Genomic DNA, 23,456 nt, shown 5'->3' on the forward strand with positions numbered 1-23,456 from the left:
GCTTCTTTTGTTTCGAGCTTTGCTGGTCTGAAGGTACCAGTAAGGACAAGTGCCTGAAGGAATCATACATCATCTCACAAACTAGCTTGCAAATCCGTCACGAGATGTAAAAAAAGACTAACCAACGAACCACAACCAGTATCTTGTGTTTTTAGAATGTCGTACAGTAAATCTCAGCGTGTGGCAGCACGCAGCTCAGACATGTGCTGCCGTATTATTTATAGTACTGCTTTCCACTGGACTTCCCATCATTCAGTTGGTTTCCTCGGGGCTTATTTGAAGCATGAGTGTGGACATAAGAATGTGATGGTTGTTCATTCAGCGTACTACTTACTGACAGCAGCGTGTGAGGAATTCTAGATGAATCCTTCTAAATCTTGCTAATCTTATTTTGAGAAGTTTATGTAAATCTATTAACAGCATTATATTTCACCCTCTTGTGTGCAATATGTTGCCTGACTACCGCCATCTACTGGAGGGTTCATATTAAAGCATTTAGCTCTGTGATAAGACATTTCTATTTATGAAAACATATGCTTAAAGATAAAGATAATTTGACATTTTTCTTCTGTGGGGGTCAGTGTCGGGTTACATCATCTCTGCCTGTTCTCAAACACTGTTTGAACATCACACAAGAATCCTAGATGTGAGAGTATGAAGGCCACGACTCAAACACAAACTTTAGGATTATGTGAAACATTCTGTCCCAGATAGTACATCTTATTGCTGCTGGTGCTTTTTTTATAAAATGCCAAAATATTTCAACAGCTTTGTGCTTGTATAAAACATCACTATTATCTTACTACACCATCGCTTCGTTCCTAATGCTTTCATTTGTGTCTGTACTTGTAACCCGTGCCTGTATTTAATCTCGCGATGATCCTGTTTATCACTACATATATTTTATCCGTCTCACATTCCTCCAGGCTTCCATACCTTCATCTCCCAAAGTTTATTCTGATCTCTGTGCAGTTCACGGAACCTAAATGAAGGTAGTGAAGAATGCCGTCTGATCGAACGTTTAATGGTTTTCTGTGTCTTTGTTTGGCTCTGAATTTAAAATTAGAGAATAAAGGTTATGGCTTTAGATGAGGATACATAGTCGTGTAAAAGCAAGATACTTCTTATTTGCTGGTAAAGTAAAAAAAGAGCATGTTTTAAATGTATTCATACATTTCAGTTGCTGCAGTAAAGACGAACAAGCTCTGAGACCGTTTGGCCTCAGATTGAAAAGCAAAGAAAGAACTTTAGTTCGGGGAAATGCTATTCATGTTTTCACAAATTAAATATTTTCTTCAACAACAGAAATATTAAAAGAACACGAATAAAGAACTTTTAGTTTGTAAAGAAATTAATTTATCTTGGAAGGAAAACTATAGATATATTTGATCATATTCTTCCATATCTAGGAGATGAGATGCTGATTTTAAATTATTTACTATTTATACTCAAACAAACCAATATATTTTTTTCTTCCATGTTAATTATTATTTGTCCTACTTTTTAAAAAAAGAACCTGTTGCCATACTGCTCATTAGTGGTAGGCTCTCTGGAGGATATGCGTATTATTCATACACCTGGTAAAGGGAAAGAAACCCTTTTGGAAATTCAACTGATTGTTTATATTGATTCATTGGTTCATTTGTTTCTTTAACACTTTTGAATGAATACCGTTTCAAACAATCTCTCTGCAGAATTTGACTGAACGTGAGCGATGACTCGACTAAACACACGCACATCCGTGCACTCTGATCATGTGTGTCACACTCACGTCGGGCTGTTTGCAGGGAAGCCATCAGCTGCTGACTGACTGGAGGACAAACAGGCTCGCTGGTCTGAGATCAGCGCAGATGCAGGACAGATGGTCACGCAGCTATAAACAGACCGAGACCAGGTTTGCTCAGGGTTCAGTGGCCTTGCGTTGCGGCTGAAAGTTGTCACTATTGAAAACACAAACTAAATTAATTCGAAGACGAATCAAAACAACGGCCATTTCAAAGAGGTATTTTGTTTAAAATAAACATTACAAAAACTCTTCCAGGACTCACAACGCATCAGTAAATACAGTTTACAGCATTCAAAAGCAACATTTCAAGAGTGATGCCAACCGTGATGTATCGCCGCACAACCTGCTAGAAGTGTTTTCACTGCACTACATGTGTCCTTCAGGTTGCTACGTTTTCATTGTTTGAGCAGCAGATTGATCTTGAAAACATGCATGTCTTTAAAAGGCTGATAAGGCATTTGAATATTCAACATGCTGCTTTGGTTTGAAATGTAAATATTCCAGAAGAGGGTCAGTGATTTAGGCTAAATGTACCATTTCTCTTCTTTTTTTTTTTTATATTATGCTATTTACAGCAACTGTGTTTTGTCAGTATACAAAAAAATCATTACAATTTCATTCACTTCCATGGGGCTGGAGAGGCATCAGGGTGGCATTGATAAAATCTATTCTACTATATTACAATGTCTGTGAGTGTGAGGTGACCAGCACCTCCAGTCTCCGCCCTAGTAGCCGAACATCTGCTGTGCGGAGCCGCTCTGCTGCTGCGGTGTGGGGGGCTGGCTCTGGACGGGCCTGCCTGGCTCCGGGCCCTGGTTCCGGTCCTCCTGACCCTGTGCTCCCTCCACCACGGGGGTGACCTGGCCACCTTCGACCGCCGGTACGGGCCTCCAGGCCAGAGTCGGGGCCTCCAGCTGGTGGCCCATGGGGTTGACCAGAGTGGTGACGTTGATAAAGTGGGAGACCGACTGGGGTGCCGTGCCCCCGCCGGGGCCCACCGTCTCTGGGACAAGTTCGGCTGGCCGGTTGTGGAGCATAGCGGAGCCGCTGACGGCGTCGAAGGTGACGGTGAGGATGGAGTTGTCCAGGGTGAGGGGCCGGTTGCTGGCCGTCAGGTGGCCCACGGCTACGGGCTGCAGGCTGGTGAACTGGGCGGGGGCGTGGCTTGTGATGGGCGTCACAGTGATGTTGGTCAGACCCACCGAGCTGTTGGGTGAAGAGGCTGATGGAGCGCTGGGGTCGGCCAGGACCACCACCTGAAACAGCAGCAGGTCGGATATACTTTATACTGTACGGTTATGTTTGTTTGATTGAAGAAGGGACAACGCACACTAACGCAGGTAAATGTGCCAGATTTAGCCATAAAGGCTAGTTTATATTTCATACGATGGAAATTTGTCTAAACTTTAAATTGTATATATATATATATATATATATATATATATATATATATATATTTTATTAACATTTGTTAAATATAATAATGTCATAACATCACATTACTTTAACTGTTAATTATGACTTAATATAGGATGTAACCCTTTCTTGATTAAACAAAAATAAACTTGAATTATTACTGTGCTTCTTCCAGATATTACAGCATTAAGTATAATTATTTTACACTAATTAAGTATGTTATTTAGTTATAATTATTTCCCTTGTGTTTTGTCAGTTTCACTGTATATAAATTATTTTTACCCTTTTAGAGGGACATGTATGACTTGTCACAGCTTTTAACTGTTTACCACAATAAACAAAACCAACAAGAAGAATGTCAAGCTCCCAGTAACACAGAGCCAGATGTTTATCATCACTGCTTCTGTGTATTGTTATTCATTCTGTCGTCTCTGGGCATTCGGCACTTCAGCAAACAAAACTGCTGCCCACTTCTTGTGGTCTTTGACAATAAAAATAAAAATAAAAACAAAAAAGAGATTGGACAATTTATTATAAGAGTAAAACAAGAACTTTTGTGAAGATCTTTCTGTCTACCTGTTGGATACTCTGCACGGCAGAGCTGGTCTCGGTCTCGTCGCCGACGATGACGGCGTGGAACTCCGCCATGGGCTCGTGCCTCGGCTCGGCGAAGTCAGCATATTCGTCGGACTCGGAGAGCTCCGGCTCAGCTAGAACTCTCTGCTTCTTCTTGGGGTGGCGGAAAGGTCGGCCAGGCCTCTCCTGGGGCATGCCGTCTTTTTCCAGCGTCAGAGTGGGCTGAGGAGGGAGGTGGGACATTTGATTTGGTTTGTCGACATGTCACACAGGATGCAAAGGAACACCAGTACGTTTGTGCCTGATTCATAGCTCATAATGTGAAGAAACAGGAAGTCTTTATATTATATAGTTCTATATTTAGCGTCAGCACAAGGAAGTTAAGAGTCTAAGGAACATGATGTACAGTCTGCCAGAGATCAGCATCATTTCAGCATCCGATTCATTGATATGAAATGTAAATCATGCAAACACTGCATTGTGAAAGATCTGCAATCTAACCTGCACAATGCTGATAGACGAATCGTTGATTGTCGGTGCTTCCTGAAGATCATCAAACTCATCCATTCTCACAGACACCACCTGGAGGGGCAAAGGACAACAATGACAAAAAGGACCGGCCCGGGGCCCCTTTCCCGACGGGACTCACCTCCGGGTGTTTGCGTCGCAGGTGGCGGTTCATGGAGGCGCGGGTGGACACCTTGGTCCCACAGAGGTGACACGACTGGGCCTCCACCTTCTCGTGGGTGAGGTGGACGTGCTTCTGCAGCATGTACTCGGTCAGGTACTTCTTGTCGCACGTGGCACACGTCCACGTCTTACCCACTGCAGACAGAGACAGAGAGAGAGAGATTGCAATAATGCACCAATGTTAACACTGCGCAGGCCACTGGTGGCAGTATTGTTACAGTTTTTAACTTAAAATGTACCTTTCTTTCTACTCTATCTTTGATATGGAGCCCAAAAACTGACAAAAAAAAAATAGTCAAAAATACAACTGAATACTTCAATGAATAATACTGTTATTTAAACAGAATAAATCCTAATACTTTCCCCTTATAGTTTGAGATTCTGGAAAATACGCTTATTGGCTCGCTTGCTGAGATAGATGACGAGATTAATACCACTGATGTCTGTGCGGTAACTATGAAGATACACAGACATGGTTAGCTTAGCATAAGGCATTAAAACAGAAGCAAATAGGTAGAGTGGCGAGAGTTTTTTTTATTCTGGCTGCATAAAGTCAGGCTGCAGAATCTGCTGTTGTCTGACCAGAAACCACTCAATTTGTTTTTAATTGTAAATTAAAGTCTTGTAATAGTAGGAGACTGAGAAGTTGGGATTCTGGCTCTTTTTCCATCATCATGGTCTGACATGAGAAACTTGCCTGTGTGGATGAGCTTGTGCGTCTCGAGAGTCGTCCTCTCGCTGAACGTCTTTCCACACAGCTCGCACATGAAGTCCTTTATACCTGCAAGCAAAATGTCACAGACAAACATTAACACACCAAGTTCTGTTCTGTGAAGTTTGCACTGTCAACATCACGCGAAAACAAACAAGCGATCACACGCCTCCGTCTGTTTTGTGGTCTAAAACTGTGTCTCACCTGTGTGTCTCTTGTAGTGTTTCAGCATGTTGACCTTTTGGGCGAACTTGCGGTTGCACTCTTTACACTCGTACTCCTTGATGCCCTTGTGAAGCTTCATGTGGTGCCTCAGAGCGTGCTTGGTCTTCATGCCTGCACAGGAAAGCATCTGCTCGATATTGTGGTGATCCAAACATCAACTCTTGGGGGGGGGGGGGCTATTTAAATGATCTGTAGCACATGGTCTAAAGTGCATAGCTCATGTATTTAGGGGTGTGTTTGTTAGCCAAACGGTGCATAATCTGGGCGCAAAGTAAGGCGCAAGGAGCAAAGGGGTTGTATTTGGTATGTTAATTAAGCTGTGTTTTGGGCGTAACATGAATAAAACCAAAATCTGTGTCGTCTCCCATTCCTGTTAAAAGCCAGATGCACCTGACACATTGCTTTTTAAGTGGCAGATTTGACAAATTGGAGAAGCGAGCGTTTTTTCTGCAGTGAAAACGTTTTAAAATATAGATTAGAGAAGAATATTTTGTTAGATAAAAACACGTGAATTTTGGAAAAGGGTTCCATCCATCTTTTTTCAATTGAGGTTGACTTTAGTAATTTACACCACTCTGGAGTTATGAATACTACTGATACGAGTGTAGCCTGATCTTACCTGCAAATGTGCAGAAATACCAGGTCGAAATCAATGAAAATGCAAAAAATTAAAAGCGGCGCAGCATTCAAATGTTGATTTCTAATTTGAATGTCAGCGTTATGAGTGAAGCTTCCAACTATTGGGTACAGCCCTACAATTATACTGATGCGTTTCATGCTCTGTTTACTGGTTAGGAGGGCACTCCTCTTACTATCTGTTGATGTCCATTGACTAACTGAGGAGGAGTTCTGCTATGCGTTCCTGTATGTGTAATAAGCAGTGTCGGCACATCTTACTATCTGAATAATGTGCCCTTTAAACAGCAGGAAAATACTGCACCATTGACTTCAGAGCAGGCTTTTGTTGCTCAATGGCTTTCTGTTGCCTCAAGATAGCAATGAGGCAACAACACGCCTGACCCTCCTTTTGAGACCAACATGCCCGTTGGAGCACCTACGTGCTGACGGTGCGGTTTGCACAGTGACATTGAGCGTGTTGCAGCAGCGAGGGCCTGACCTTTCCCGCACTCTGCACACAGGAAGTCCCGGATGTCGTCGTGAACCCTGAGGTGCTCCTTCAGCATGTCCTTCCTTGCGAATGATTTGCCACACTTATCACAGCCGTGGCTCTTCACCCCTGGAAGACCAAACAGACACACGTGTTAGCAGGCACTCATTCAGCAGGTGAAATGAAAGAAATGTATTGTTATCTTGTGTCTCTGTGACTAACTTATGTTTCTATTACATGTTATTATGCCAAACATGTCAAAACCCCATGGCAACATTATACGTCCTGCTTACATCCATTCCCCAGAGCATTATGGGAAGTGAAACATGTTTATCACAGAGAGAAGTAAGAAAAAGAACAATAGGAAATATTTGTTGTTTTTCTTTGTTTGCACCGATACATTCTTTAGACGTTACTAAGGCTCATAATGTCTCATCAACGCGGCTCTTATCCCTCGAACACGCTCCTCCATCTAATCGCAAATAGATATTTGCAGTGTGTAGACAACCCGTGGATGCAACGGCAAAAACTCAACAAAGATTTCTTGGAGCCGTCGGAGGTAAGGCAGCAGTTCAATGTAGAGTCTCGCTCTCGATGCATGCAAGTCTTTGTTTCACAGCGTTGCTTTACAACTATTTAACCAAAGCTTGTGACCATTTGGCGTCCTTGTCCAGACATCTACCTCAGGAGGAAACTTCCAACATGAAACGGTTTCGAGATCACACGCATAATGGGACAAACGTATGTATAAAGAGATCTGAGGCCGGCGCTCACCAGTGTGGATGATCTTGTGCCTTTCCAGGTTACCGATGCTATTGAAGATTCGGCCACAAATTTCACAGGGATGGATGTACCTTTAGGGACACCAGAGCAGATTAGAAATGATTACAATGGCTTTGGATCTCAGTCATTTGTTATACGTTACATTTACACTTTGAAATTGTCTTTCCTGTTCCAAATACTTGGACCAGGCTAAAGCAAAAACACAAAGACCACAGACACCAACGTGAGCTGGAAGACGTCTTATGTGCTTACTTCTGCACTGCGGGGTCAGGCAGCTGCTCCCTGTGGATGACCAGGTGAGCGTTGTACGTGGCCTTCAGCGCGAAGCGTCGGTTACAGATCCCGCAGCCGTAGCCTCTCTCCTTGTGCTGCTCCAGGATGTGCCTCAGGTACTCTTTGCCCTTAGCAAACGACAACTAGAGACACAGGAGGTTTGTGAATTAGTGTGAAGGAAAAACAATGCAGGGTACACACAGTGAGGTTATAGCACTCTATCTGATCTAAGCCTTCATGCACGGCCTTGAGCGTGTTCAGTGAACGCTGCTCGAGATAACCGGGGGAACGTCAAAGCATTCTGTATTCTAAATGTGCTTCAACTCGCGGAAATGTTTTTATCTTATTACAAGTGAGTAAGATGAAGAACTTAAAGTGTGCAGGGGATCTCCACGCCTGCCAGGAAAAAGCTTACTTGGCATTTCTTGCAGTTGTACTTGTGGTGCTCGGGATCATCGTCCTCCTCCTCTTCCTCCTCCTCCTCCTCTTCGTCGTCGTCGTCCGTTTCGTCGCTGTCGCCTGCCGAGATGCCGATCTTCTTGATGAAGCCCTCTCTCTCCTGCTCGTCCATTAAGGCTATATCCTGGAGCAAACAGAGCTCTTTGAAATGATTCATTTATTATCCAGACGGGGAGTCCTAACCGAATTCAATGAAACGTTTATACCTATCCGAGGAATACATTGTGAACAGCCATACCAGCAAAGTCTACTTATGTTCATCGGTTACATTGCAGAGCTGCTGGACAACAAAACTGTCGACAGTCTTAAATTCAGTGCATGTGCAGGATCAGGCTCGTCACATGGTTGTGCATACGAGGATGTTGCGGAGGCACTTTCTTTAAAAAACAGGTTTGAATTTCAATGATGAATGCATGATTACATACCTGCACAAATAAGTTAGTTATAATAGACGGTTTCATAAACAGTTAAGAGTTCCTCTTAGTAACTTTAAGTAAAACCACATGGTAACAATAAGTAAATAAAGGTACTCATTATGCAGAATGGCCCATTTCAGAATCATGTGTATTATATTACTGGATTGATTGATGTGCTCATCACTTTAATGTAGTAGCTGCTGATAGTGGAGTTCATTTAAATGACTTGACACACTTTAAAGTACCGTGGGATCAATAATGGTTTGTCTTAATCTGTAATAATTCATCATTATGATTTATCTTATTATATTTTGTATTATTGAACTGAATATGCAACATTGCTCAAACTACGGGTATTAAAAAAACTAAAACAAATAAAAAGCACAATATTTCCCTATGAATTATAGTAGAGTAGAAGTACCTCTAAATAGTACAATACTTGAGTAAATGTACTTACTCTCCACCATTGTAAATATGCATCACTACTTGATATCATGCCACATTCCAGACAAGGCCTTCTTACCGATCTACTTTGTCGGAACAAATACACACAGCTGTAGGTGCTGATGACTTATGGTCTATTTAAAAAAGTCATATTTTGAATTTATTTGGATCTTGTGATCCCCACGCCTGTGTCTTATCGCTCGCTGATGAAGAAAAGAAACACGGCGGATAAACGTGAACGACTGAGAAGTGTCGGCCCCGACTCACCTTGAAGTGAACGTGGATGTGATCTCGGAGGACGTCCACGCGGAAGAACTTGCGAGCGCAGATCTCACAGGTGTACTTCTTATCACCGTGAGTCAACAGATGCTTGTTCATGTTGCTCCTGCAGGAGAACACCTGTGCACACAAACACCCACGGTAAAATTTTTTACCCTCCTCTCCTCGCGTGCAGCTCTTTGACCTGCTGCCATGAATCATGGCTGCCGTGTGGAGTGCTCACCTTGCCACAGATGGGACAGGGTGACGGCTCCTTCCTGTACCTGGTTCCTTCTTCTCCATTGGCCTCCAGCTCCTCTCTCTTCATGTGCTTTGGTCCTGTCAAGATGCATGTTTATTTATGTTTTGGTTTAGAAGCAGATTTTTGATCCAGTCCCATGTTTCTAAAGCAACTTCATCTGGATTGTCAATGACGCACCTGAACACAAAGTCAATTTTCCACACAGAGACAAAATTAAGTCGATGCTCTCCGCCCTCGTGAAACTCACCGACGCCGTGCCTCCTGTGGTGCTCCTGCATCACGTCTTTGCGGTAGAACATCTTGTTGCAGATCTCGCAGGAGTAGAGCTTCTCACCGTGCTTCTTCTTGTGCTTGGAGAGGTTACTGTTGGTGGAGAAGAAGCGCGAGCAGATGTCGCACTGGAACGTCTTGTCGTCTGGAGAGAGAGAGCGACAGAGAGAGAAAGAGAGCGAGGGACGATGATAAAATCGGACGGAGGGGACCCCGGCAGGAATGTGATCGGGAAACATCTTTCAAAGGAAGAAAAGCGAGGAGATGATTCATTCCTGAGAGACTATCCTACCTGTCCGACAGTTGTGGAACTTTAAGGCATTTTCCAGGCGGAAGGATTTCTCGCACGTGTTGCATTTATATTTGTAGTCCTGGTCAATCTGTTAGAAGCACATAAATAGAAGACTCATTGACTAGCAGGGTAACCAAAAGCTCCTGAGCCACCAGCTCTGCAGTCTAACTCACCATATTCTTGCTGTGCTTGTAAGAGATGTGCTGCTTCAGACTCTCCTTGCGGCTGAATAACTTGTCGCATTCATCGCATTTGAACAGCTTATCACCTGGGGACAATGCACATAAAAGGGCCGCTTAATGCATCCACTCATTCCCAACGTTAACTGTATTTGAATTTTGCGATGAATCTAACGCTGCTCTGAAGAGCCAAAGATCAGCTCCTCTGCTCACTGATCTCCGCGTACCGTGAGACCGGATGTGCCTGTTGAGGTTGCTGCTGTTCTGGAAGACCTTGTTGCAGAGCGAGCAGCGGTAGACCCTCTTGTGCTCTCTGGGTTTGTGTCTCTTCGGGACGGCCCCGCCGTCCGGAGAGCCCAGCAGGCTGCTGCTCTCTGCTGCTGCTGCTGCTGCTGCTGCTGGCTCGGAGCTCGCCACCGAGGGCTTCACATCTGCACACATCAGGAACCCAGTGTCAAAGGGGAAAATATAAGAACAATACATATTGGCAGAAATGATCTAATTTGCTTTAAACGTAAACACTTTTGTTTTGAAGATAATACTTTACAGTTGAACCTGTATTCTTCATAATCACATTAAATAAAAAAATAACCATTTCACTAACGTTACATTAAATAATCAAGAGGCATAGGAAAAACAGCCACGCTATGCGAGGCTAAATGCTAACTATGTATGGTATAATAATATACATTTACCATGTTCCCCTTGTAGTTTAGCATGCTAACATTTGCTAATTAGCACTAATCACATCTTGAAGCTGAGGTTGACTGGTATCTCATTAGTTATGCAGGTATTTGGTCATAAACGACAGTAAACTTTTGACTAGAATCACTAAAGCTAGTAGGATTTATCCTCTGGGGACCACGAATGTACAAGATTTTATTCAGTAATTGTTGAGATATTTCAATCTGGACCAAAGTGGTGGTCTGACACATTTGTCCCCAGGGCAAGGCTGCTAGCCTCCAATCACAGACTGCCTCAGTTAGACATTTGTAACATTTTCCCAGAATGCCATCTGACAGCCTCTGCAGAATGTGCCTGAACCTGTTGCAACTTGATCACTTCAGAGTTGTGTGTTACACATGTAGGAAGAAGGTGGTGGAGTGACAGCAATGTGCCTCATCAGCAAAGCCCGGGACTCTTATCGCCTCCTATAGACCCCACATAAACATCTTCACATCTGTCTGCATATTCTTTCATACTGTGAACCTTTGTACAGTCATGGGACAATTTGTTTATTTGTGCACAAAACTTCCACTTTAATTCAGATATATTGTACAGATTTTTAAAGTATTTTTCTTCTATTTTATATTTATGTTATTTGAACACATTTTTATAGTATTTTAGGATTCTTGCAACAACTTACTTTTATTTTTAATTTCCCGTACTATGTACAGCAAAGCAAATTCTTTGTATGTGAAAACATATGTGGTGATAAATCTGATTCTGATAGCAAGTGGAGGATAAAAAAAGTGAGCGCTGTATTGCAGTGTGAACCCTAAGCGTATAGTATCTGAGATGAATTTCTAATTATATGTTCATGAACGCCAGTCATGAACTGACACAAATGCTGCTGATTATATATGACGTTCTAGAGCCTTAACAACTGTCCTTCTCAACTTATCAAACAAGTTCACCACAATTTTGCTCCAAAGACCCATTTCAAACTGTCGTGTGCTTCAGGTTGGGTTTTATCTGCTCAAGCAGAGCTGCTTTTTCCTCTCACCTTTGCTTTTGCTTGCCGTAGCTCCGGGCCTGCGTCCCTTGGCTCTTCTCCCTCGACCCTGCCCTCTCTTGGGGACCGGCTGAGCTGCGGGGGGGGCGCATACCTCCTCCTCCTCATCGGGGCCAACCAGGCTCTCCTCCTCTCGGGTCAGGAGCGGGTCCACCGGAAGCGCCGCTGCTGTCGCCGTCTCATCCAGGTGACTCAGCATGTTGCCTGTGATCAACAGAGGGAATCAGAGTGAGTGACTATGACACGGCGTTTCCCTCAGCATAGAGATGTTTCAAACAGACTTCCACCCCTGTTGAATCCCTGTGGAGAGAAACAGCTGACCCCGACATGACCCTAAACTTAGCTTCCCTCTTAATAATATCCTTTTTAACCCTCGCCCTATTTTTAGGCCTCTGCTCGAAAATTGCATACCCATACTAAAAAGAGTGTATTTCTGCAACTAGAAGTTCTATTTTAATAATGTTGATGTTATAATAAAGGTAACACTTGTGAGATTTGTTCAGATGTGTAAATATCAGAGTATGTGTTACTGGTTAAGAGTAAATGAAGATGGCACACAGCTCAAATTGAAAAGTTTCAGGTTCGCCTGAAAAAAAAGCACTTTTATTGTTATTATTTCTTTGGAATGATGTAGTGGCAAGTCTAAAACCTCTCCCAAATCATAGCACAATATGTGAGCAGTCTCTGTGCAAAGTTTGACTTTGATAAAGTGAAGCAGAACAAAATTAGAGAGGTTTTAGTACAGAGAGGTCAGGCGAGTTCACCCAAATTGTCATTTTGGAACCAGCTGTTCCATTGTTATTTTCTATACTATATAACTATATATTTCACTTGTTTTATCACTATTAGTGTTAAATCTATCCAAATACAGCAGTTTGGCTTCATTTTGAGAGCTAGAATCCTCTCTGAGCCCATTTTGTGTCTGTGATCCATGGAGCTGTCTCGTCTGCCTGCAGTTTCTCTGTGTCTATGCAGGCCTAAGTCAGCAGCCCATTGGCCGATTTCAGTCAATGAACCCTCCTTCGACGCGTCAGAGTCCATAGAATTGAGCTGGGTCAACGTGGGATTGATTGACAGAATCGTTAAACTTTCAGAATCAAAACTGTGCCGTCCCTCGCGAAGCGTAAAATCCGATACGCCGAAAATCAAATCCCTTCCCCCAGCTTCCCTGGGTCAAATACCACCCCCGTCTTCACGGAAAGAGAATTATGACAAACAAGGACATCCGTTGAACAGATTTTGAGGAGGAATAGCCGGGAATTTATCCGTTCTCTACACGAAAGACGACGATGAGTTGAGGTGCGTTCTGATAATTATTGATAAAGCGGTTTGTGGTTCTGGTGCTTGTTGGCTAATATCTCTGTAATGGTTTCACGGAGAGAAATATGGAAGATATCTCTGGAATCTGTGTCAAATTCTCTTGCTTTCTGATATATTGGTTGTCCGTGTTAGCTTTTAGCTTTGTGTTGTTAGCTCAGACAGGAGTGCGTAGCCGGCGGACTCATGGCGAAAAATACGTGATGTTGTGGTAAATCTTCTAGTTGAAATATTAGTTAAGTAGAATTGTGTTTGGAGCATGTAAAAATGGCTTGCAGGATATTGTTGCCCAGGCTTTTTTCTTTAACTGAGTATATAACATGTGTGTAACATTCATTTTATTCGTTCCTGAGAAGTGCATTGTACGACACTTGTACGCTAAACTTTTTCGATGGAACCCCAAATGGTCTTCGCTCGGGTTTAAATGAAACAGATTTAACCAACTAACTGGAGGTGATGAATGTTTTGAACGATCTTACCTGCGTTGTCTTCTTCAGCCACCGGGGGCATGTGGGCTCCAGTTTTCTCTGAGGTCTCCGCCATGTCTGAGTGAAAGAGAGACATGCTATAAGACACAACTCACACTGTTTGCCAGTACAAACAGCATCAGTGCAGCGATGTCATCTACCTGGTGGAGGTGCCGGTTGAAGTGGAGGCTTAAGCATCGGCATCTCCATCTTCTTGGCATAGAAAGCTCCGTACCAGACCCTCAGCTCCGTTCCTGGGAACACATCCTTGGGGAAGAAAAAGCGGGAAAGCCAAAACGTTAGAAGACGCCAATCTCCTGTTTGAAATGAATGACTAAATGAATCACTGAACTCTTGAGACCAACGAAGCTCAGGTCCAGGATGGACGCACGCACCTGGGAGGTGTTGAAGTACACGTCATCGTCCTGCTGGTAAGCCGACAGATTCTGGTGAGTGTGGTCGGCGGCGGGCCGCACCAGCATCATCCAGTTGCAGTCCTCTTCACTGCTGGAGTCGAAACACACCACCACGCCGTTGTTCTGGAAGATCTGCCCATCGAGAGGAGAACAAGAGAGGAAGCAAAAATAACAACCACGTCCATGCATTTATAACAGAGCAGAGCATCAAGCGTGTGTGGCTGCACCTTAAGAGGGAACGCTCCTTCCTTCTCCAGGTGGGGGACCCTCTTAGCCTCGAAGGGCCCGAAGCGGGTCCTCTTGACAAGCCTGCGAATCACAAACACCCCCTCCTGCCCGTCAGCCCCCTGTCTGATCTCCAGGCTGTCTGGCAAAGACGACCTAAAACAAGGAGCAGCTTGGTATGATTGTTATGAAACCGCACCAAAAAAAGTCACTTATATTGTTTCCTTCATAATTCACCCAGTGTAATGCGATTACATAACCGCATTGTAGTTTCAGAGACTTGTTAAAATAAAATGTGGGGATTTGCCTGAAGGATGGAACTTCAAGTACCAGAGAGTCGGCTATGTGCAATGGCTCTCTACTCACACAAGCTCTGTGATATCAATAACATGACACGTGTAAAGGCTTTGTGTAATCGTTCTCCTCTCCAGGAGGAGGACAGAGGTCGGGGTTACTCTTCTTCTTTCTCTGGTTGAATCTCTGAAAATGGACTTAGGTTATATGGATGGAAATCCAATGTTTGATTGCAGTCAGTGAAGGTCACTCACCGGGCCCGGCTGAGGACGAAGGAGTCCTGGACGGTCACCAGGGGTCCCAGCTCGGGACACTCGGAGTCATGGTACTGGCCACAGTCCTCACACCCTGCGACACACATCACACCTGTCACAGCAGCCCACAGTCACACTGTGTCAGCAGTACAGTTCAGAGCTGGATTCATACTCACAGATGAACTCATCTGGCGCCTGTTCAGCCATTATGCCAACCTACAAATAGGAGAAAAGATCATCATACTATATCATGGTATTAATAGGAAACAAGTGTCCCACAGAGCGCCCTAAAATGCACATTTATATGAGGGAAGTACTTTCAAGAGTGAGTTAAGAGTGTTCAACTTCCAAGCCTGCACGCACATTTAACCTGGGACACTTGAATGCATCAGACCTCCCGGCCAAACGGCAGCGTGTTATGACAACATTAGCTGGCTTTTTGGTATAAGCGACACGGTTGGAGCGTGCATGCTAATGTATGCAGTCCGGGCAGGAGACGAGATCCGGGATTTGAGTCGTTCCCAAACGCTTGCCGGGTTTTAACTCCGATCTGAGCGGCTGGTCTTTAGTAAAATGTAACAAAGAACAGTCGGCATGGCGGATGGACCGGAGACGCGAACCGCCAAACCGGAGTCGATGCTCTTCAACGTCAAGCAGTCGGCGGTGGAGGCGGCGCAAGGAAGCCCGGAGCGAACCGGACAACCCGGCTGCACCTTCGCCACAGAACTGCGTCGCCATTTTGTGGGAATTCCGTGTACATTTACGGGGAAACACGTTACCTTTTCTGCAAAAGACCCTTCATTTAGCGAATCCTGACTCCGGGTTCCAATCCGCTCCAGAAACGGCGCAGGACCGGAAACGAGCCGCGCCGGGTGCATTGTGGGGAATGTAGGCTCGATACAAAGCGACTCAATCAGGCATCAAAAGAGATAAGATATGAACACGCACTTAATGTCTAACTTTTGTCTTAACGACCACGAAGTCTTATATAATACCATAAAATACCATACAATTATTTAAAGCATTTTTGTCGTAGCTGGTTGAGGCGGAGCATTGAACTACTCTATGAAGTATTTATCTGGCTCTGTCTTTTTTTATGTGTTGCATTTAAAAACAAAAATGAGTGTCTGTATTATGAAATTAGAGAGTATAAATAATAATAAAAGTTGATTTTAGAAAAATCTAAATATTCTTACTATACTTTTAGTGTGTAAAATATACCTATGAGGACTCAATTTCAGACTACATTGACTTGATAAGAGGGAGATTTGTTTTTACTGAAACATGCATCATGTGCTAGATCAATCTGCAAAAAATAAAAAACTTGCCTATGTAAAGTAATATCAACATGCACAGTTACGGGAGAATCCGCTACAGCCTGGACATTCAAAGTTGGCACCACATTCTCGGTTATTCAATCAATATTTATTGCTGAAAATGAAATAACTCGATATGTATATTAGTTATAATCCCTGCAGGGAAATGACTGACGTTCTGCAAAAACAGTCAGCTTGTGTGCACAGAGCAGATGCCGATAAAAAACCCATCAAGAAGTTAATAATCACATACAGCCCTACTGATGCATGACAGTAGCCAATGCTTGAGGGCTGCCATGAGCTCTGAAGCTGAGCATCATTAACCCCCCCCCTCCTCCCTTTGTTCCTCAGAGTTTAAATGTGATTCTGTTTGAAAGATAACTGAATTTTCTTCAGCTCAAATCTGGGCATTTCTGTGTTTTAAAACAGACTGCAGCTCATGATGGTGGAAGAGCAGGATCACAGCTCTGCCATGTACTTTAAATACCAAGACACAAAAGACAACCCACCCTGTATCTGCAGGACAATGTCATGAACAGCAAGTCGAGTTGTTTTCTTTAATTCTCAGATAGTCTAATAATGCAAACGCTCAGTTAACATGTTATGTGCATAGGCTTCTAGATGATCGACATGGCCGATGGTTCAGGAACACGGTGGTAACCTTGTCTCTCCAACAGTTCGCTGAGGTCCTTCAGCCCTCTGGTGTCACGGCGGAACCATAAAAGGACAAGTCCACTCCCTGTGACGTGATCCTCGGACTAACTGTAAGGCAACCTGTTAGTTCTGTCCGTCACTGCCACATCCATTCTGAGCAGGTTATTGAAGAGACAGTAGTTAACATGACGTACAGAGAATGTCTTCAACAAGCTGCTCGCAAAAAAACAACTAAAGTACAATCATTAGCTGGATTAACAAAAGAAGAAGCAGCCAAACCATTTGGTTGCTTCCAAAGGTGTTCGTTCACACGTTCTCTTGTTCATGTGTTCAAAGCTACATCTTTTAAAAACAACAGAACATCCGATAAAAGAACGGAGGACTTCATTTCGGATGGGTTTTTCATGAGCACGTTATGCTGCGTGTATGGCCGAGTGTAACATCACATTCCCTGGACAAAAGGTTCTACCGGGTTCCCTTTTGACACATTAACAACCCTGCTGATGACAGTAGTGTACAGGTGGACTCTTTAGGAAGACAAAGAAGAAAGTTGCATATCATTTGAAAACGCTCTCATGTTGCTAAAGTCCCATGTAAACCACAGTGTCACTGCTTCTTTCTTTCTTTCTGTTTTATTCCTGTAGCCGGTTTTCCAAATCGTACACGAATGGTTCTGAAGGCTGCTGACTTTAGTTTTTTTCGGATAGCTTTTTTTTACAGTTTTCAAGGGCACATTACATCTGGCTGTCATTCTCATCTTGTTTCACGTGGAATTCAAATTACAAGGATTTCTTAAATGAACCGATATAAATACCACATTTCATAGTATTAGTGTCAAAAAGTAGTCGCGTTACTATCTCCCACAGTGAAAAGATCATCTCCCTTTGTGAATGTGATCCAAGAGCAGCTCCCCTCATTGCACTTTAAATAAAGATACTAGAATTGTGCAAATCATACAAACACCACTCTTCCGATATCTTCGGTCCCGTTGGTCCACCGTAGGAAACGTACGGATTACAGCAGGGAGAGTTTACTCTGCGCCCCCAGTGTCAGTGAGGTAAAGAGTGACAGCACACATCTGCCCCTTCTGTCGGTGAAAAGGCCACAAAAGCGCTTAAAAGATTTCAAAAACGTTGCATAAAAGTAGATAAAAGAAACAAGCAAAAACAATATCCTCTGAAATACCCTTAATCCAAGACAGGAGACCTTCATTCACACATGCACACGCTTGCTTTTGGTGGAATATCTGCCTCTTAAAGGAAGCAGGAAACGGCAGTTTAAGAGGATATATATATATATATATTTTTTTTTTTCCATCTGTACAGCTTTCCCCATTCACAATGCAGGAGCCGGCTGCAGGCTGGGCGTTAGGGGGAGTAATGCCAGTGCAAGATTGAGGTGGAGGTGGTGATGGTAGTAGTTGTTTGTTGGAGGGACTGAGGGGGTCACGCACGTGGCTCCCCCATGGAGGTAGCGCCGTTGGCTTTGCTCTTGTTCTTACTCCTGCGGCTGAGCATGCGGCTGAGCGTGGCTGTTCGGCTGGCCTGCTCCACTGCGGCCGGAGACTCCAGGTACACCAGGTCGTTGTGGGACTGGCTCATCCCTGGGTCCTTGCGCTGGTGACGCCGCCGGAAGAAGAGCTTGGCGCTCTTCTGGAGGAAGCTGCCTGTAGCGGGGAGGACAAGGAATATAAACTGGGATACCTTGAGACAAGGACCATGTCAAGACGACACCACTCGACACAGAATCAAACTTTGGGCATGGACAATATTCAAGTGGCAGCGATTTGAAGACAGCCGAAGCAATTTGTGATTATTGATGGTGAGAACGTCTGGCATGGATGGGACAGGTTGGAGTAAAACATTTCTGGTTATTCCTCCTTCTACATCTAGTTTTTCCTCTGGAGACGAGCAGCTAACACACACTGAACTGTACCATACAAAGAGCGGTCCAACCTCACTGCAAGCATCATTCCTTCCTTTCAGCACACAAGAGGTTTCTGGGATTTTCTAATTTCTGGCGATTAGATTAAATGAATACAAAACAATATAAACAACTAATTCATTTCAAATGAAGAAAGTAACATCCTTATCCTCCACACAGAATAGATTCCTACAGCTACAGGCTGAACAATATCTTATATAGTGAATAACTTGTATTGTATTGAATATGTTTGTTCTCCATTATGTGTGTGGTATTTTACTCTGCACTATCAGCATTCTAATATCCACATTTATAATGTCATTTCAGACTGGAATAGTGAGAGTGGTCTTTGCCATCTGTAGCTCCGGTGGGCTACAATTTTTTAGAAATTGGAAAGTTTTTGAGAAATAAAAAAAGTCAGCTGGCCTAAGCCACCAATTGTATTTATGCAACAGGCAGCATTTTGACTTTTCGTTTTTCATTTTTGAAGTCACTGATAATTGAAAAATACTAAAAACGTTTCAGTAAAAAAACAAAAAAAGGTAATTTGTGAAAGTTTAGCACGAATGTTAATTCAAAATATTCACAGGCCGTTGTGCATATTGTTCAGCCCCACAACACGTATTCTAAATCTCTAAAAGCAACTATATGATCTGCTTTGATCCCATTGATTTTGCATGAAGTGAAAATGAATTTGACATTGCAGAAAAACTAGGTTATCTACTCTACTGCAGCGGATACTACACATACTAGAGCACCATGGGTACTACAAGTAGCTCATGAAAGAACTTACTCATCTGGACATAACGTGTGCTCAGCACTGCCTTCCTCTAAGACGGCAGTGACGATAGGTCAAAGAAAAAAGAAGAAACAGTCGGAAGGAAAGAGAGAAAAGAACACAAAAAAAACATGCATCACCGAGGAGCAACGGTTAGCCGTGAAAACAACCACGTGGACATTTATCAAGTTCTGCCATCAGAGTGATATATTTCATGGAATAACATGCCTATAAAGACCAGCTATGCCCCCATGTCTACGGTCACTCGTGGCTTCCCTCTGTGACCTCTCACCTCTTCTCTTCTTGCAGCTTGCCTCGGACACGCACATAGACAGCGAGCTATTGTCCAGCCCCTCTCCGGTCTGGCTCTCCCAGTCCTCCGGAGGCCGGCCTATTCCACTGGGGCCCTCCTGGGGCTCGGACGTGTCTGGAGGGCTGCTGGATCCTGTCGCGATCGCTGCGGTCACGTCCTGAGTGGAGCTGGCCTCTGACATGGAGGCGTCCATCGCTGCAGCGTAGCCCGCCATCAGAGCGAGCTCGTCATCCTGAGACAAGGGCGTCTGGGAAATTGAGCGGATTGAAACTTTTAAAATCACTTTTTGGTGAGGCGAGATTTCCTTTGGTTTAACATTTGCATGTGATCATGCTAATTCTTCCTCTGGCATCATGAGTGACCAACTATTTACATCGGCATCTCTGAGGACCAGTGCTCACTTGTCTTCTAATGTAATTTTGGGCAGAAGGATGGCCGTGGGATGAGGCATATTATTATTCCACTGGAAGGCCGAGATTTAATCGTTGGCACATGAAGTGTACTTCAACAACACGAGTTGACACAATGTTTCATTTAACCCTCAAAGACCGTAAACTATTTTTGGCCGCCTGACTCTCCTGTATTTATCTTGTTTTCTAACCAATTTTAACCAGCGTCAGCATTAAGTGCCACGCATCATTGGAATCAAGAGAACCTCAGCTTTCAGTCTGGTTCATTTTAAGTCCAAAGTAATGGACTTAAAGTATAAATTTCTTTGTCTGATAATGGACAAAATATGTACCGTGAGCTGAAACAGAATCTCAGGACATTTTTAAATATATGGCTTACAAATGATTTTCGGTCTACAGCTAACAAGGTGTATTCCTATTTATCATTTACTGATCATGTAGATGTGTTCAAATAAGTTCAGGGGTTCATTTCAAAGGTTATTATATCATAACGGAGGACATTGAAGCAAACGTGTCTTTTTTTCCACAGAGAAATGTATTATTAAATGAACAACGGATCAATCCTCTGGCTGTAGTCCAACGCAACATCACCTCTTGACTCGTTTGAAAATAAAACGAAAGACCAAAACCGATGCTGATTGGTGGAGTAGATATGGACAAACTTTGAACAAAACGGGACAAAGAACAAAGAACTACATGGGATTCCATGACGAATCAATGCTGCAGAACGTGATGGCGTAACCACCTTCACTACGGAGCCTCTGAATGCCCAAACTAGAAAATATGTGATAGCACTGAAAAAATGTAGAAACCATAATCCTATCCTATATGGATAGGATTATGGTCCTCGGTCTTTGAGGGTTCAGATTGGTTTATTTCCTCCGTCATGATCCATTGATTGGGAACACAACAGCTAAACAAGTGTTGGTGAAACTGATTTCCTGAGCCAGTCCTCTGCTCTATGTTACCCTGTATCTGTAATAAATGAAACAGTACAATGCACCAATGAAGAGCTCCTCTGGTGCTGGAACTCATTCTTACTTTGGCGATGCCAGAGATGATGATTGTACTCTTCTTCACCGGGGACTTGAGCTTCTGCTTGGCGGACTGGTGGAGCTGCCTGATGGCGGCCTCGGCCACCGGGTCGGTGCCATTGAGCATCAGCAGCTCGGTATCGGAGGAGGACAAGGCCTTGCTGACTGTGGCCCCCATCATAGACGCCTGCTCCGACAGCTTAGACTTGACGGCCACCGCTTTCTGGGCCGGATCTGAGTCAGCACAAAGTTAGTTTAATGGACTGCTTCATGGATGGAAGGTCAAAACATAAATGATGTCAAAGTTAAATTTCATGTGTTTTTATCTGCAGACATATTTAGTATTTGAGCTGCAAGTATAATAAAGTTTTAGATATGTCATACAGACACTTTGAATTACTCTATCTTGCTTTTGCATTGCTTTGTTTTCCAAGGTGTTTGGTCCCAACTACAGCTGACTTTGGGATAACAAGACTCCCGCTAGTTGCTCTGAGAGGCTGCACTTGGGCTAAATGCTAAGAAGCAAATGTTTAGCAGGTATAATTTGTACATTGGCACCCATAGAGCAACTCTGCTAGCTTGTGGTTAATACGTTGTGGCAGGTTCTTTCAGAGGTTATATGTGTTTAATGCAGAACTTAACATTTTTTGTGAAAAATGGTGATGAAATTTGCAGGGATTCGTAGGAAGCCCTGAGAGGGAAGTGATGAAAAAAAATTCTTGTGAATTCTTGTGATCTAAAGTGAGGTAAAAGAACACGGGGTAGTGGTACACTTTAGCCTCTTGTGGCAGAAATGAGTACTACAACAACAAAGACTTTGAAAAATGATCTTTCCATCTGGGAAAACTTTTTCTCCCCAGAAAGATGATCACGGCAAAACCTGTTTCACCCGTTCTTTTGTCATAAACACAGGAGAGGAAAACTATTCCGTTCAGATTTAGAAAATGGATCACAAGAAAAATAAATCTCACTTGCCTCTGAGGGCGTCATACAAATACTATGATGGATTAAGTCAATATGAAGATAATTATCAGAGCATTATCTCAGCATCAACACGTAAACCTCAATGAGTCTTCCTGTACTGTATCTTGATATGTATATCATCTTTGTCAGTGCTGTGTGGTCTCCCAGTCTGTGGTGCCGTACCTATGTTGAGTCTGAGAGGGGGGAGTCGACCCGGCTTGCTCTTCACCGCGGTGATGGTGGTGACCACCGTGCCACAGGGCATGACTGTACGGTCCATCTCCACCCTCTTATTGGAGGCTGGAGTGGGAGGGTGCCAGGACCTCACCTCACTGGGCTCCAGATAGGTAAACTGAAGGATACAATCCCCCCCCACACAGTTAATGTTGTGCAAAGGGAAAACCTCAGATAATGTTGATATTAAGGCAAACATGTGTCACTATATCCCGATGTTAACTGGGATGAGATCTTACATCAGTAGTTAGTGATCCAGTCACTACGTCTTTGGTCATGAGTGCAAACGTTTGCTGTCCTTTGGGCTGCTTCTTTACAAGATCAAAAGGCACTGACACCTGACCGAGCAGTGAACCTGGAAGAGAGGAACACGCCTACTTTAGTCTGGCAGTACAAATACATGTGAACAAAAGAACTCTTCGCCACAAATAACAAAAGGCAGCCGGTATTATTTGTTTCCTTACTCTCTTGAGGTTGTCCATCATTCATTAACTGAATATTGAGCTCTTTTGATCGTCCGTTCAATTCACTGGTGAGAGAGAAAAAAATAAAAGAATAATCAGGGAAAGAAAGAAAATGCATTACGTGGTGTTGGTGGACTGCACAGAAAAACAAAAAAGATACAAAAAGAAAACAGCGACTGAATGAGTAAATCTTACAAGATGAACGGCTGGTCCCAGGCAGGATTGGCTGTGTTCTTCAACACGGGGGTGTTCAGCCTCTGTGGAGGATCGTCTAACTGCATTACACACACAGGATTCATGCTGCCTAAAAAACACAGCAGAAAACCGTCGACATCACAGGAAAGAAACACACCGTGTGACCCGAGATCTAGCTTCAAATTCATAGGAATAGCTTTTGACAGCTGATCACATAAAATGTGCTGCTGCAATAATACACTTTGCTTTGGTCACTTCTTCTGCTTCACTTTAATGGACAGACAGGAGGTCAGCGTGAGTTGTAATAAATATTAT

At 43.5% G+C, this 23,456-nt stretch overlaps 2 protein-coding genes across 5 annotated transcripts in view; both read right to left on the reverse strand.

Moving 5' to 3' along the window:
- Positions 1-846: 846 nt before the first annotated feature.
- Positions 847-17,658, reverse strand: prdm15 (PR domain containing 15). Of its 3 annotated transcripts, XM_031856920.1 has the most exons (25): positions 15,637-17,658; positions 15,034-15,073; positions 14,858-14,951; positions 14,312-14,465; positions 14,064-14,216; positions 13,830-13,935; positions 13,681-13,746; positions 11,876-12,088; positions 10,377-10,580; positions 10,144-10,238; positions 9,971-10,058; positions 9,656-9,823; positions 9,391-9,485; positions 9,156-9,287; positions 7,985-8,152; positions 7,549-7,712; positions 7,288-7,367; positions 6,523-6,642; positions 5,385-5,516; positions 5,166-5,249; positions 4,428-4,603; positions 4,280-4,360; positions 3,779-4,000; positions 2,498-3,042; positions 847-1,940 (listed from the first exon to the last, which is right to left on the reverse strand). In XM_031856920.1, exons 1-24 carry the CDS (start codon positions 15,733-15,735, stop codon positions 2,512-2,514), a joined length of 3,465 nt encoding a protein of 1,154 aa, XP_031712780.1. In that variant the 5' UTR covers positions 15,736-17,658; the 3' UTR covers positions 847-1,940; positions 2,498-2,511. The 3 variants fall into 3 exon arrangements, with proteins under 3 accessions (XP_031712780.1, XP_031712779.1, XP_031712781.1); XM_031856919.1 differs by lacking the exon at positions 847-1,940 and having other exon boundaries at positions 1,993-3,042; XM_031856921.1 differs by lacking the exon at positions 847-1,940 and having other exon boundaries at positions 1,993-3,042; positions 15,221-15,694.
- A 103-nt stretch (positions 17,659-17,761) lies between these two features.
- c2cd2 (C2 calcium dependent domain containing 2) overlaps positions 17,762-23,456 on the reverse strand; it is a 15,049-nt gene continuing 9,354 nt past the window's right edge. Inside the window, exons 7-14 of one of the 2 annotated variants that reach the window (XM_031856927.1) lie at positions 23,142-23,250; positions 22,947-23,011; positions 22,722-22,837; positions 22,432-22,600; positions 21,293-21,519; positions 19,821-20,088; positions 19,544-19,580; positions 17,762-18,493 (exon numbers count right to left, since the gene is read on the reverse strand). In XM_031856927.1, coding sequence (XP_031712787.1) covers positions 18,325-18,493; positions 19,544-19,580; positions 19,821-20,088; positions 21,293-21,519; positions 22,432-22,600; positions 22,722-22,837; positions 22,947-23,011; positions 23,142-23,250 — 1,160 coding nt within the window. In that variant the 3' untranslated portion in view covers positions 17,762-18,324. The remainder of the gene's footprint in view (positions 18,494-19,543; positions 19,581-19,820; positions 20,089-21,292; positions 21,520-22,431; positions 22,601-22,721; positions 22,838-22,946; positions 23,012-23,141; positions 23,251-23,456) is intronic. The other variant, XM_031856926.1, reaches the window with a different exon arrangement.

Source organism: Anarrhichthys ocellatus, unplaced genomic scaffold (assembly GCF_004355925.1).
Source record: "Anarrhichthys ocellatus isolate YVR2014 unplaced genomic scaffold, GSC_Weel_1.0 scaffold18, whole genome shotgun sequence".
NCBI classification, from domain to species: domain Eukaryota; kingdom Metazoa; phylum Chordata; class Actinopteri; order Perciformes; family Anarhichadidae; genus Anarrhichthys; species Anarrhichthys ocellatus.

Excerpts from the sequence above, each read along its gene's own strand:
- prdm15 (XM_031856920.1), bottom strand. The coding sequence starts at position 15,735 with ATGCACCCGGCGCGGCTCGTTTCCGGTCCTGCGCCGTTTCTGGAGCGG. Across the intron at positions 13,936-14,063 it reads TGTACTTCAACACCTCCCAG|GATGTGTTCCCAGGAACGGA; the intron begins GTGCGTGCGTCC and ends TTCTTCCCCAAG. Across the intron at positions 4,361-4,427 it reads TGCGACGCAAACACCCGGAG|GTGGTGTCTGTGAGAATGGA; the intron begins GTGAGTCCCGTC and ends TTGCCCCTCCAG.